The 15463-nt window shown below is 46.3% G+C and overlaps 1 protein-coding gene across 1 annotated transcript in view; it reads right to left on the bottom strand.

The window, feature by feature from the left end:
- Window positions 1-5157: 5157 nt before the first annotated feature.
- LOC106594971 (NUAK family SNF1-like kinase 1) overlaps window positions 5158-15463 on the bottom strand; it is a 47227-nt gene continuing 36921 nt past the window's right edge. Inside the window, exons 3-7 of the mRNA XM_045700161.2 lie at window positions 13487-13638; window positions 11240-11305; window positions 10953-11072; window positions 8739-8871; window positions 5158-6955 (exon numbers count right to left, since the gene is read on the bottom strand). Coding sequence (XP_045556117.1) covers window positions 5826-6955; window positions 8739-8871; window positions 10953-11072; window positions 11240-11305; window positions 13487-13638 — 1601 coding nt within the window. The 3' untranslated portion in view covers window positions 5158-5825. The remainder of the gene's footprint in view (window positions 6956-8738; window positions 8872-10952; window positions 11073-11239; window positions 11306-13486; window positions 13639-15463) is intronic.

Here is a 15463-nt window from a genome sequence, read left to right on the forward strand (position 1 = left end):
GTCTACACCTATCCCCTCCTGTGTTAAATGACATACTGTAGTCTACACCTATCCCCATGTGTTAAATTACATGCTGTAGTCTACACCTATCCCCCCTGTGTTAAATTACATACTGTTGTCTACACCTATCCCCTCCTGTGTTAAATTACATACTGTAGTCTACACCTATCCCCCCTGTGTTAAATTACATACTGTAGTCTACACCTATCCCCCCTGTGTTAAATTACATACTGTATCCTACACCTATCCCCTCCTGTGTTAAATTACATACTGTAGTCTACACCTATCCCCCCTGTGTTAAATTACATACTGTAGTCTACACCTATCCCCCCTGTGTTAAATTACATACTGTAGTCTACACCTATCCCCCTGTGTTAAATTACATACTGTAGTCTACACCTATCCCCTCCTGTGTTAAATTACATACTGTAGTCTACACCTATCACCCCTGTGTTAAATTACATACTGTAGTCTACACCTATCCCTCCTGTGTTAAATTACATACTGTTGACTACACCTAGCCCCTCCTGTGTTAAATACCCCTCCTTCTCCTTTATCTTCTCAACAACCTTTGGAAAAATTGTTGGCGCAAAAGAATGCCATTACTCAGTGAGAAATATGGACTGGCCTGGTCTGTGAAATGTCTTCTTCCTGCTGGCTATCAGAGAAAACAAAGCTAGCAGCTATAATAAAGTTGTTTTGACAACTAGGTAGTGTAAGAGGAACATGGTGGGTGTGTAGATGTAGGAACATGGAGAACAAGGGACATGGAGTACTTATTTTCCTTTGCTGAGGGAGACTTTTACTAGAGTCAGCATGGGAAGACTTTAATAGACGCACGCAAGAACACACACCAGAGAAGACAAGAGACTTCACTTTTAAATGGAGCTGTTTATTTGAGATGATGCAGAAAGAAGATATTGTGAGAATCTGTGGTTTCCTCACTCTCCTGACTACAAACATGATTTCCACTGTAATACGCAGTAGAGAACAACGCTATTACACAATCTGAAACAGTTTTTATAAAAACCAGAACAGCACATCTGTGATGGTAACAAACAAAAGCTAGATAACAAGATAGTAACTACAGTACAGTAATAACTTCACTATTAATAGACAGCAGCAAAATAAAGCTTAAATAACATTATAATACTTTATCATAAGATAATATCTAGTCAAGTTTTCCTATAGTTATATGACATATTTTAACAAACAGATGTAGGCTAACATCTGTTTTGTCTAGTTAGGCAGAGGGCAGCTTGGAGGCTCTTAGACCTGTTGAGACTTGATGGCACCCCTTTCTTTTCCATTACATTCTTCGGTGTGTGTGTGTGTGTGTGTGTGGTGTGTGTGTGTGTGTGTGCGCGCACGCGTGCGCGCGCAGGCACGTGCATGTGTGTGTTTTCAGTCTTACGACTTCCAGAGAATCACTTGTGTGTTTACAACTTGTTCTTTACTGTTGTTGAACTTTAACCTCTTCAGTCCCTTATACACACATACCGCTAACCCTGTTTTCATAGGAGGCAGGACCCCTTCCAGTTATTAAAGCAGACCTGGTACACATCCTCTGCCCATAAAATAAAACCATTCAATGTTTCTATATTTTGGAAAAATCAAAAACAGAAGCATGATTAAAAACAAATCCTATGAAAATACTAACATAGTATCATTTTTCAGCACTGTAAAATCCAGTTAAAAAATACATTTTCAGTCCATACAATACAAAAAGGCCAAACAATACTTAACAAGACTGTGGGTTGTTATGGTAATACTCTGGGCCCTGAGCCATAAAGACCCCTGACCTTTCAGAAGCATTCATTGGCTGATTTTGATTTATTTTGATGAGCTATCCGTTGGCATATGTGACATTTCCACAGTGGGGCTCCATTGATTTCTCAACACTAATATGTTTCAGTGTGTTTGGGTTTCTCGGACACCACCCGGTTGTTTAAATGTCTGGGTCTGTGGTCCCAAATGGCAACCCATTCCCTATGTAGTGCACTCCTTTTCACAAAGGGCCCATAGAACTGCATTCAATAGGGTGCCATTTGGGACACAAATCCAGACATTTTAACAACCGTGTGGTGTTTGAGAAACCCAAACACACTGAAACATATAATTGCCTGGGTTATTTCTGTTCTAGAGTGGTACTGAAGGTTATGCCCTCTCACCAAGCCACGCTTCATAGAGCACATATAACTGGTCCAGCAGCACACAGGCTGTAGAGAGAGAAGGCCATCTATATGTAACACTCACAGTGAGCTAACACACTGCTGTTCTATCAAGGTTGTGTAGTGCCAACTACAGTGACTGTAATGACTTTCAGCTACAGTGACTGTAATGACTTTCAGCTACAATGACTGTAATGACTTTCAGCTACAGTGACTGTAATGACTTTCAGTTGCAATGACTTACAGCTGCAATGACTTTCAGCTACAGTGACTGTAATGACTTTCAGCTGCAATGACTTACAGCTGCAATGACTTTCAGCTACAGTGACTGTAATGACTTTCAGCTACAGTGACTGTAATGACTTTCAGCTACAATGACTGTAATGACTTTCAGCTACAGTGACTGTAATGACTTTCAGCTACAATGACTGTAATGACTTTCAGCTGCAATGACTGTAATGACTTTCAGCTGCAATGACTGTAATGACTTTCAGCTGCAATGACTGTAATGACTTTCAGCTACAATGACTGTAATGACTTTCAGCTACAGTAACTGTAATGACTTTCAGCTACAGTGACTGTAATGACTTTCAGCTACAGTGACTGTAATGACTTTCAGCTACAATGACTGTAATGACTTTCAGCTACAGTGACTGTAATGACTTTCAGCTACAATGACTGTAATGACTTTCAGCTACAATGACTGTAATGACTTTCAGCTACAGTGACTGTAATGACTTTCAGCTACAGTGACTGTAATGACTTTCAGCTACAGTGACTGTAATGACTTTCAGCTACAGTGACTGTAATGACTTTCAGCTACAGTGACTGTAATGACTTTCAGCTACAATGACTGTAATGACTTTCAGCTACAGTGACTGTAATGACTTTCAGCTACAGTGACTGTAATGACTTTCAGCTACAGTGACTGTAATGACTTTCAGCTGCAATGACTGCAATGACTGTAATGACTTTCAGCTACAATGACTGTAATGACTTTCAGCTACAGTGACTGTAATGACTTTCAGCTGCAATGACTGTAATGACTTTCAGCTGCAATGACTGTAATGACTTTCAGCTGCAATGACTTTCAGCTACAATGACTGTAATGACTTTCAGCTACAATGACTGTAATGACTTTCAGCTGCAATGACTGTAATGACTTTCAGCTACAATGACTGTAATGACTTTCAACTACAGTGACTGTAATGACTTTCAGCTGCAATGACTGTAATGACTTTCAGCTACAATGACTGTAATGACTTTCAGCTGCAATGACTGTAATGACTTTCAGCTGCAATGACTGTAATGACTTTCAGCTGCAATGACTGTAATGACTTTCAGCTACAATGACTGTAATGACTTTCAGCTGCAATGACTTTCAGCTACAATGACTGTAATGACTTTCAGCTACAATGACTGTAATGACTTTCAGCTGCAATGACTTTCAGCTACAATGACTGTAATGACTTTCAGCTACAATGACTGTAATGACTTTCAGCTGCAATGAATGTAATGACTTTCAGCTGCAATGACTGTAATGACTTTCAGCTACAATGACTGTAATGACTTTCAGCTGCAATGACTTTCAGCTACAATGACTGTAATGACTTTCAGCTGCAATGACTGCAATGACTGCAATGTGTTGAACTGTATATCTTCCCAATTTAAAGCTGAACTTATTTGGTCAGCTGAAACATAATTCCTTTTACCCTTCCAAACATTCTTTCCATTTGACCTTTTTCACTCAACCTCTCTCTCTACTACCCCTTTCTTTTCCCAGCTACACTAAGCTACAATCCCTCTCTCTTTCTTTCTTTCTATATTTCTCTCTCTCTCTCTCTCTCTCTCTAGTAGCCCCCTCTTTTCTCGCTCCACTCTGAGTCTTCAGTCTGGGGAGGAAGAGGTGTAACAGCCTTGGCCAGCACCCAACTTCCCTCCACAAACAAGACCTCCACAACCAACCCGTTAACCCCTCCCACTAACTCACGTCTATCTACCCCTTGTTTTTTTCACTATTTCTCTTTCTAAAACAACTACAGTTCAATATCATACGACCTACACATGACCTAATCATGTAGACTGGAGAGCTTGTAGCCACAACTCTGTGAATCTACTTAAGTTTTGACTACAAGTCTATCCACCCTTCTTTTGTTCTTTCAGTCGTTCTGTCTTTCAGTCCCATTTCCAAAACAACTGCAGTTCTACTGTGAAACCAAATGGTTACGAACATGAACAAGTCCTAGTTGTTTAGACTCAGGAGAGTGCGTGGTCACAGCTCTGTGAATCGTCTCCCTATAGTAGTGTCTAATGTGGTGAGTTTTGTTGGTTATCTAACTGTTCCTCCATAAACCTTCAGGAAATACAGTACATGATAACATAGCACTAATAAAGGCACTTCCTTTGGATGGCCAATATAGTAGACTTATATCAATACACACGGTGTGCTCTTAATCCTTCCCACTGTGATACTGTACAATAGATGTCCTGCTGGATTAGGACAAATATCACGTATGGATTTCATGTCAATTCAATCAAGTAATACTATTATTCAGTACCATTCCTTGAAGGGTACATACACTACAGTACGTCTTGAAATGACCAAAACACACAGGCAATATATGTCTGTTTCAACAATATAAATAGATAACACACAGTCCTAACTGTCCATTACAATGAGATAACATGAACAGTAGTCCTAACTGTCCATTACGTTGAGATAACATGAACAGTAGTCCTAACTGTCCATTACGTTGAGATAACATGAACAGTAGTCCTAACTGTCCATTACAATGAGATAACATGAACAGTAGTCCTAACTGTCCATTACATTGAGATAACATGAACAGTAGTCCTAACTGTCCATTACATTGAGATAACATGAACAGTAGTCCTAACTGTCCATTACATTGAGATAACATGAACAGTAGTCCTAACTGTCCATTACATTGAGATAACATGAACAGTAGTCCTAACTGTCCAGTCCTAACTGTCCATTACAATGAGATAACATGAACAGTAGTCCTAACTGTCCATTACATTGAGATAACATGAACAGTAGTCCTAACTGTCCATTACATTGAGATAACATGAACAGTAGTCCTAACTGTCCATTACAATGAGATAACATGAACAGTAGTCCTAACTGTCCATTACATTGAGATAACATGAACAGTAGTCCTAACTGTCCATTACAATGAGATAACATGAACAGTAGTCCTAACTGTCCATTACATTGAGATAACATGAACAGTAGTCCTAACTGTCCATTACATTGAGATAACATGAACAGTAGTCCTAACTGTCCATTACATTGAGAAAACATGAATATTCGGCCTACATATCCATTACGTAAGTGGATTCAGAGACAACAGTCCTTCTTCTAAAGGTGTATTAGGAAACCTAATGGAGGTTTTCCATGAGCTTCACCACAGCATGGTTTGTGTCTCTGAGTGACATATAATACAATACTTATTTAGCTCTATTGAACATATAATGATTTACAGCAGCACTGCCTCTGAGAGGGTAGATTCAATACGTTAAGATGGCTGGAACGCCTAGTTCACAACACAGAAATTAGGGTTCTAGTGTGAGTGTCTGTCCTTCCCATGTAACTTCCCTTCCCATCGCCCTAACTCCCCAACTCCACCTCCCCTAGGTCAGTTTGCTGCTGATGTCCAGGGCGTGTTGGTAGACCTGGGTCATATCATCCATGTCTCCTAGCAGAGAGAAGCTTCCGTCGTCCCCAGGAGACCCTGGTGTCCCTCGGGTCCCCACCTTCCCCCCATGGAGCCCCCCTGCAGCCGTCTGGAGGCCTCGTCTGAAGCCTGCCAGCTGGAGTAGATCCTCAGCCGACATACAGGCCCTGACGTTGGGCTGCGGGGACGAGGGAGACCAATCCATTCCCATTAAGGGAGGAACACTGGAGAGACCCATCTCCTCAGAGACAATACTGGAGGGTCTACTCTGGCTGCGAGAGAGGCCTGAGTCCCCCTGAGTCTCTCCGTGGTAGCCCATATTGGACAAGCCACTGTGGAAGGAAGTGGAGTTGCCGTACTTCCCATTACGCTTCAATATGCCCTTTCTTCCCATGGACCTCTTTGTTGGTGAGCTGGCGGGTGGGGCCATGGAGGTGCTGCCCCCTAGCAGTTCAGAGGACTCACTGCGTTCTGGGGAGGAGTAGTAGCCAGACTCCCGCTGCTGGTTGTTCTTCAGGATGCCCTTCTTGGGGAGGGTGGGCACCATCTTGGCCGGCGAGACCCCCAGGCGATCCTGATCATCGTCCTCCTCCTCATCCCTCTCGGGGCTGGAGGGCAGCTCCCTTCCCTCGTGGAAGTGCAGGGAGCGACTCAGCTCGATCTCCCCCAGGCTGTGGGACCTCTGCTCAGACACATGCATCTTCAGGATCCCCTTGGGCCTCTTCAGTCCTGGTTTGTCTTTGTCTTTGTCTTCCCACGCGGTGTGATGGTGGAGCGCTCCGCTATCATTCTCCTTCCTGGACTTCCTCAGGCGCTGGCGGCCAGCATGGGGGGGCACGGCTGGGGGTTCCGAGCGGGGAGGCTTGACCGGCGCCACCCTGGGTGACTCTGTGGTGCGGTTCTGCCAGTCGATAAAGCGTGCTAGCGTTGGAGAAGAGGTGCAGCCACTGTTGTCATTCTGGATGTCACAGTCACACACAGTGGTCTTCCAGCCCCAGTTGACCCACCAGTGGTTGGCAATGTCTTCCACCGTGGCTCGACGCTCCGGGTTAACCATCAACATCCAGCGGATCAGACCACGAGCATCTGGGAGAGAGTGGAAGGTGAGGAGGACAGAGACTTTAGCAGCAATCTATGGAATTATTTAACAGACAGAGAGAGAGAGGAGACAAACAGAGAGAGAGGAGACAGCTACAGAGAGAGGGGGAGACAGCTACAGAGAGAGAGAGGAGACAAATAGAGAGAGAGGAGACAGCTACAGAGAGAGAGGGGAGACAGCTACAAAAATAGAGAGGTGACAGCTACAGAGAGAGAGAGAGGAGACAGCTACAGAGAGAGAGAAGACACAGCTACAGAGAGAGAGGAGACAGCTACAGAGAGAGAGAGGAGACAACTACAGAGAGAGAGGGGAGACAGTGTCATGACTTCTGCCGAAGTCGGTTCCTCTCCTTGTTCGGGTGGTGTTCGGCGGTCGACGTCACCGGTCTTCTAGCCATCGCCGATCCATTTTTCATGTTCCATTTGTTTTGTCTGGTTGTCACACTCACCTGGTTTCAATTCCCTAATTACATGTTATATATATGTTCCCTCTGTTTCCCCCATGTCCTTGTTGGGAATTGTTTATTGTAAGTACGTGTGATTTATGTGACTGGTGTGATACGTGTTTTGTTGCCCATGTGTTTTGTTATTTTTGTATGCCGGTAGTTATGTTCATTAAACGGCTCCGGCTATTTACCAAGTTCTGCTCTTCTGCGTTTGACTTCCATGCCACCAGTTACGCACCCCTAACAGACAGCTACAAAAAGAGAGAGGAGACAGCTACACAGAGAGAGAGAGAGGAGACAGCTACACAGAGAGAGAGAGAGGAGACAGCTACAGAGAGAGAGAGAGGAGACAGCTACAGAGAGAGAGAGAGGAGACAGCTACGAGAGAGAGAGAGAGAGAGAGAGAGAGAGAGAGAGAGAGAGGGGAGACAGCTACAGAGAGAGAGAGAGAGAGAGAGAGGAGAGGAGACAGCTACAGAGAGAGAGAGAGGAGACAGCTACAGAGAGAGAGAGAGAGAGAGAGAGAGAGAGAGAGAGAGAGAGAGAGGAGACAGCTACAGAGAGTGAGAGAGAGGAGACAGCTACAGAGAGAGAGAGAGAGAGAGAGGAGACAGCTACAGAGATAGAGAGAGGAGACAGCTACAGAGAGAGAGAGAGAGAGAGAGAGATGAGACAGCTACAGAGAGAGAGAGGAGACAGCTACAGAGAGAGAGAGAGAGAGAGAGAGAGAGAGAGAGAGAGAGAGGAGACAGCTACAGAGAGAGAGGAGACAGCTACAGAGAGTGAGAGAGCGGAGACAGCTACAGAGAGAGAGGAGACAGCTACAGAGACAGAGAGAGGAGACAGCTACAGAGAGATAGAGAGAAGACAGCTACAGAGAGAGAGAGAGAGGAGACAGCTACAGAGAGAGAGAGAGGAGACAGCTACAGAGAGAGAGAGAGAGAGAGAGAGGAGACAGCTACAGAGCGGGAGAGAGAGGAGACAGCTACAGAGAGAGAGAGAGAGAGGAGACAGCTACAGAGAGAGAGAGAAAGGAGACAGCTACAGAGCGAGAGAGAGAGGAGACAGCTACAGAGAGAGAGAGAGAGAGAGAGGAGACAGCTACAGAGAGAGAGAGGAGACAGCTACAGAGAGAGAGGGGAGACAGCTACAGAGAGAGAGAGAGAGGAGACAGCTACAGAGAGAGAGAGAAGACAGCTACAGAGAGAGAGAGGAGACAGCTACGGAGAGAGAGAGAGAGAGAGAGAGAGAGAGAGAGAGAGAGAGAGAGGAGACAGCTACAGAGAGAGAAAGAAAGAGGAACAGCAACATAGTTAAACTAGTACCTGAGGACTGTGTAGGTTCCCTGTACTCTCCGTTGGTGATCTGGCGGATTAGTTTATTGTGGTCTTCCCCATCGAAGGGCATGGTCCCATAGACCAGGGTGTAGAGAAGCACTCCCAGGGCCCAACTGTCTACCTGGAAACACAACACACTGGCAGTTACAATACTGTCTACCTGGAAACACAACACACTGGTAGTTACAATACTGTCTACCTGGAAACACAACACACTGGTAGTTACAATACTGTCTACCTGGAAACACAACACACTGGTAGTTACAATACTGTCTACCTGGAAACACAACACACTGGTAGTTACAATACTGTCTACCTGGAAACACAACACACTGGTAGTTACAATACTGTCTACCTGTAAACACAACACACTGGTAGTTACAATACTGTCTACCTGGAAACACAACACACTGGTAGTTACAATACTGTCTACCTGTAAACACAACACACTGGTAGTTACAATACAACACCTTTGTGATAGGTAGACAACACATAGTTTCTCCAAAGCGTTCTTGTATGGTGGCCTCAGTAGCACACATTCCCCAAGGCTGCTGATTTACTACTGTTGGTTTGTCATTGTACACTTCCTACTGTTTTCACACCCGTCTGCTGGCTAAGATAATGGCCCTTTAATGTGTTTCAACAGAAACAATAACAAGATGCTGTATCTTTAGGTTTATTCATTTGGGACACAGGCTGTATTCTCTGATTAGCTGAGATAATCTCCAGGAATCACAGCTAGCTCGGAAACAATGGACGATTAGTCTATGGGGAAGTCTACTCCCCTATCTCCAGAAAGAAAGAAAGAAAGAAAGAAAGAAAGAAAGAAAGAAAGAAAGAAAGAAAGAAAGAAAGAAAGAAAGAAAGAAAGAAAGAAAGAAAGAGAGAGAGAGAGAGAGAGAGAGCAGTGATTGTTGGTTGGGCCTCTTTGACCAGCTGTGTCAAACCGAGGAAGGGCTTTTCTCAGGAAGCTAAAGGAGATGGGAGTAGGGGAGGGGTGACACAGGGTCAAGAAGCTAAAGGAGATGGGAGTAGGGGAGGCGTGACACAGGGTCAGGAAGCTAAAGGAGATGGGAGTAGGGGAGGGGTGACACAGGGTCAGGAAGCTAAAGGAGATGGGAGTAGGGGAGGGGTGACACAGGGTCAGGAAGCTAAAGGAGATGGGAGTAGGGGAGGGGAGACACAGGGTCAGGAAGCTAAAGGAGATGGGAGTAGGGGAGGGGTGACACAGGGTCAGGAAGCTAAAGGAGATGGGAGTAGGGGAGGCGTGACACAGGGTCAGGAAGCTAAAGGAGATGGGAGTAGGGGAGGGGTGACACAGGGTCAGGAAGCTAAAGGAGATGGGAGTAGGGGAGGCGTGACACAGGGTCAAGAAGCTAAAGGAGATGGGAGTAGGGGAGGCGTGACACAGGGTCAAGAAGCTAAAGGAGATGGGAGTAGGGGAGGGGTGACACAGGGTCAGGAAGCTAAAGGAGATGGGAGTAGGGGAGGCGTGACACAGGGTCAAGAAGCTAAAGGAGATGGGAGTAGGGGAGGGGAGACACAGGGTCAGGAAGCTAAAGGAGATGGGAGTAGGGGAGGCGTGACACAGGGTCAAGAAGCTAAAGGAGATGGGAGTAGGGGAGGCGTGACACAGGGTCAAGAAGCTAAAGGAGATGGGAGTAGGGGAGGGGTGACACAGGGTCAGGAAGCTAAAGGAGATGGGAGTAGGGGGAGCGGTGACACAGGGTCAGGTGGTGTAGGGGTCATTATGTCATATTTACTGTAGGGTGGGAGAGGGGCAGCTCCTAATGTCTCATGAAATGATGGGACTCAGTGAAATCCTGGAGTCACAGTCATTCTGAGTCTATGTTTGGTAACAGATGAGTGAGCTGACCTGGGCTGGCTGTTGGGGAAGTGGCTGTGAAGCCTGGCTGGTTGGGCCTGACAGGGTGTGTGTGTGTGTGTGTGTGGTGTGTGTGTGTGTGTGTGTGTGTGTGTGTGTGTGTGTGTGTGTGTGTGTGTGTGTGTGTGTGTGTGTGTGTGTGTGTGTGTGTGTGTGTGTGTGTGTGTGTGTGTGTGTGTGTGTGTGTGTGTGTGTGTGTGTGTGTGTGTGTGTGTGTGTGTGTGTGTGTGTGTGTGTGTGTGTGTGTGTGTGTGTGTGTGTGTGTGTGTGTGTGTGTGTGTGTGCGTGCGTGCGTGCGTGCGTGCGTGCGTGCGTACCTCTGGACCATGGTAGGGCCTGCCGTTGACGATCTCTGGTGAGGCGTACAGAGGGCTGCCACAGAACGTCTGAAGGAGCTCGTCTTTGTGGTAAAGGTTGGACAGACCAAAGTCAGCAATCTGGAGGAGAGAAGAGCATGACAATCAACGTTAAATTACTCTTGGATAAGACTCGCAGATCCCTGATTGCACCTGTAAAGAGACTGTCCCTATCCCTAAGATGCTGTGTTGAAGTACAGCATATGAAAGACAAGAGATTGACATCTCTACGAAGTCAAAGATCTTACCTTGATATTACAGTTTTCATCCAGCAGCACGTTTTCCAGTTTTAAATCCCTGTGCACCACTCCGTTCTACAAAGACAAAACAGGACAAGTCTAATTAAACTGTGACCCATTTACACACACACACGCCCACATACACGCACACCTGCACACACACACACACACACACGCACACCTTTCTTTTGTCTACCATGTTTGCTGAGCTCATCCGCAATGGTTATTTTCAAGTGGCACATGTTCTATATAAATCTAGCATCTTTAATTCATCTCAATGACAAAATGTATTCTCATAAACATCTCTCGTGTTGTTGGGTGACACACTAAACAGCTGTTAAACATGTGGGACACAGGATCCACATCTCAAATGCCACCCTATTCCCTACATAGTGCACTATTTTGGGCCAGATGAGTGCAGTAGTCAGTGCAGCATGTAGGGATCAGGGTGCCATTTGGAGTTCAGCCAGTGACAGGAAGTGTGGTCATGGTTCAACATGAACCAGAGGAACCACATGAACAGTTTGACCATGCACTGTGTGTTGATAATTCACTTAACCATGGAAGGCAGATGTGGTCGACCTCTCTCTCTCGCCATTTCTTTATTTCTCTGTGTCTCTCTGTGTCCCTCCCTCCCTGTCTCTCTATCTATACTCTGCCACACTTCCTTCAGTCTGTCACTGCAGCTCTGCCCTGTCCTAACCTACTGTATCTCTATGTCCGGCTCCTCCCTCCTCACCATGTCACGGTTGCCCCCGACAACTCCCTCACCAGGATGTCACGGTTGCCCCCCGACAACTCCCTCACCAGGATGTCACCAGCAGCTGTAGCCAGCCCTATCTGTCAGTCATCCTCTCCCAGCTGGCATCCTATTCCCTTTATAGTGCACACTTTTTTAACCAGGGCCCATAGTAGTGCACTATATTTGGGATGCACCCTCAGTCTCTCCCAGCTGGGGATATGACATCACTCCAACAGGACCTACAGTAATGACATCAGTCATAGCCTCCAGCTGTAGGGACTGTGGAGGACAAAGGGCCAACCCTCTCTCCATCTCCCCAGGGAACAGCACTCAACCTGGAGGTGGAGAGGGCCTGAGGGAAGGGGAGGGTGGAGGTTGGGGGATGGGCTGCTACATGGGCACAGAAGGGCAATTATGTGTCTTATTGTGTGAGCAAACTGGTCTGCTGTAGGGTACTGTACTCTGGTCTGCTGTAGGGTACTGTACTCTGGTCTGCTGTAGGGTCCTGTACTCTGGTCTGCTGTAGGGTACTGTACTCTGGTCTGCTGTAGGGTACTGTACTCTGGTCTGCTGTAGGGTACTGTACTCTGGTCTGCTGTAGGGTACTGTACTCTGGTCTGCTGTAGGGTCCTGTACTCTGGTCTGCTGTAGGGTCCTGTACTCTGATCTGCTGTAGGGTCCTGTACTCTGGTCTGCTGTAGGGTACTGTACTCTGGTCTGCTGTAGGGTCCTGTACCCTTTAACTCTGGTCTGCTGTAGGGTCCTGTACCCTTTAACTCTGGTCTGCTGTATGGTCCTGTACCCTTTAACTCTGGTCTGCTGTAGGGTCCTGTACCCTTTAACTCTGGTCTGCTGTAGGGTCCTGTACCCTTTAACTCTGGTCTGCTGTATGGTCCTGTACCCTTTAACTCTGGTCTGCTGTAGGGTCCTGTACCCTTTAACTCTGGTCTGCTGTAGGGTCCTGTACCCTTTAACTCTGGTCTGCTGTAGGGTCCTGTACCCTTTAACTCTGGTCTGCTGTATGGTCCTGTACCCTTTAACTCTGGTCTGCTGTATGGTCCTGTACCCTTTAACTCTGGTCTGCTGTATGGTCCTGTACCCTTTAACTCTGGTCTGCTGTAGGGTACTGTACCCTTTAACTCTGGTCTGCTGTAGGGTCCTGTACCCTTTAACTCTGGTCTGCTGTAGGGTACTGTACCCTTTAACTCTGGTCTGCTGTAGGGTCCTGTACCCTTTAACTCTGGTCTGCTGTAGGGTCCTGTACCCTTTAACTCTGGTCTGCTGTAGGGTCCTGTACCCTTTAACTCTGGTCTGCTGTAGGGTCCTGTACCCTTTAACTCTGGTTTCCAACTACAGATTGGATATGTGTGGGTTGGGACAGCTGCATAGCTTTTCCTTGTCGAAATGTCCTTTGGCTTAGGGCACAGACCTAGGATCAGCTCAGCCTTCCACAGGTCCTAGCCTTTACCATACAGAAGAGAGTAAAACAGACTTCAGATCAGCGTATCTCTTACCTTGTGACAGTGGTGCACGGCAGAAACAATCTGCCTGAAGAAGTGTCGTGTCTCTCTCTCGCTCAGCCGCCGTCGCTCGCTGATGTAATCATACAGCTCTCCCTTACTGGCGTATTCCATCACGATCACTATCTTGTCCTTGTTCTCAAACACTGGACACAAGGACATACACAGAGGACAACATCAGGATGGGAGGAGTTTGAAATCAGCAAACGCATCTCAGGTTGCATCCCAAATAGCCCTGTATTTCCAGATATAGTGAACACTACTTTTGACCAGGGCCCACAGGGTCCACAGTTTCAACAATGGGGCCCTTTGGAGTAAATACAGAACACAGAGAGACATACTGTCGCCAATTTAGCACAACTGGTGATCTTGCTTCTGTGTTTCAATGGCGAGGTCACTGATACTGTTCACATTGTTGTGTTTTACTGCTGTTAACTGTTAACTGTTTAGAATAGGGACACTGTTCATCCCTGCTAGTGTATAGGAACACTGTTCTACCCTGCTATAGTATAGGAACACTGTTCTACCCTGCTATAGTATAGGAACACTGTTCTACCCTGCTATAGTATAGGAACACTGTTCTACCCTGCTATAGTATAGGAACACTATTCATCCCTGCTATAGTTGAGGAACACTGTTCTACCCTGCTATAGTATAGGAACACTGTTCATCCCTGCTATAGTTGAGGAACACTGTTCATCCCTGCTATAGTATAGGAACACTGTTCATCCCTGCTATAGTATAGGAACACTGTTCTACCCTGCTATAGTATAGGAACACTGTTCTACCCTGCTATAGTATAGGAACACTGTTCTACCCTGCTATAGTATAGGAACACTATTCATCCCTGCTATAGTTGAGGAACACTGTTCTACCCTGCTATAGTATAGGAACACTGTTCTACCCTGCTATAGTATAGGAACACTGTTCATCCCTGCTATAGTTGAGGAACACTGTTCATCCCTGCTATAGTATAGGAACACTGTTCTACCCTGCTATAGTATAGGAACACTGTTCATCCCTGCTATAGTTGAGGAACACTGTTCATCCCTGCTATAGTTGAGGAACACTGTTCATCCCTGCTATAGTTGAGGAACACTGTGATATCTGAGTCATGTCCTCACTCAGGACAGTTGGTAGAAGTCATGTTGGTAGACCTTCTGGGGAGAACAGTAGGAGGATAGTGGGTGTTGGAGTGTGTGTGTGTGTGTGTGTGTGTGTGTGTGTGTGCGTGCGTGCGTGCGTGCGTGCGTGCGTGCGTGCGTGCGTGCGTTCTTCCATCGTGTGTGTGTGTGTGTGTGTGGGTTCTTCAATCCTGTGTGTGTACGGCTAGTGTCAGTATTATGTAAGATCACTAAAAGAGAGAGTGGTCAGCGTATCACACACCTCAAACCCTGCAATAGACCCTGCATGTCACTCTCACCTCTTCTCCTCTCTCTCTCGCTCTCTCTGTCTCTCTCACTTCTTCTCCTCTCTCTCTCTCGCTCTCTCTGTCTCTCTCACTTCTTCTCCTCTCTCTCTCTCGCTCTCTCTGTCTCTCACTTCTTCTCCTCTCTCTCTTGCTCTCTGTCTCTCAACTCTTCTCTCTCTCGCTCTCTGTCTCTCAACTCTTCTCCTCTCTCTCGCTCTCCTGTCTCTCTCAATTCTTCTCCTCTCTCTCACCTCTTTTCCTCTCTCTCGCTCTCTCTCTCTGTCTCTATCTCGATCTCTGTCTCTATCTCTCTCTCTGTTTCTCTCTCTGTCTCTATCTCTCCTTCTGTCTCCCTCTCCCCTCTCTCCTCTCCCAGATCCTGAACTCTTTCCATTGGACCTGACCTGGAGCTAAGCGACAGTAGCCTGTCAGTCGATAGTAGGCTGCCAGAGGACCTGTCTATTCTCCTTCTACACTATATGGCTCTGCACAATAACAACAGCTGACTCAGGTCCAGAGCTCCTGGAAACTCCCCACGGACTGACCACTGTAGACCGTTT

This window comes from Salmo salar, chromosome 17 (genome assembly GCF_965601325.2).
Source record: "Salmo salar chromosome 17, fSalSal1, whole genome shotgun sequence".
In the NCBI taxonomy this organism is placed as follows: Eukaryota; Metazoa; Chordata; class Actinopteri; order Salmoniformes; family Salmonidae; genus Salmo; species Salmo salar.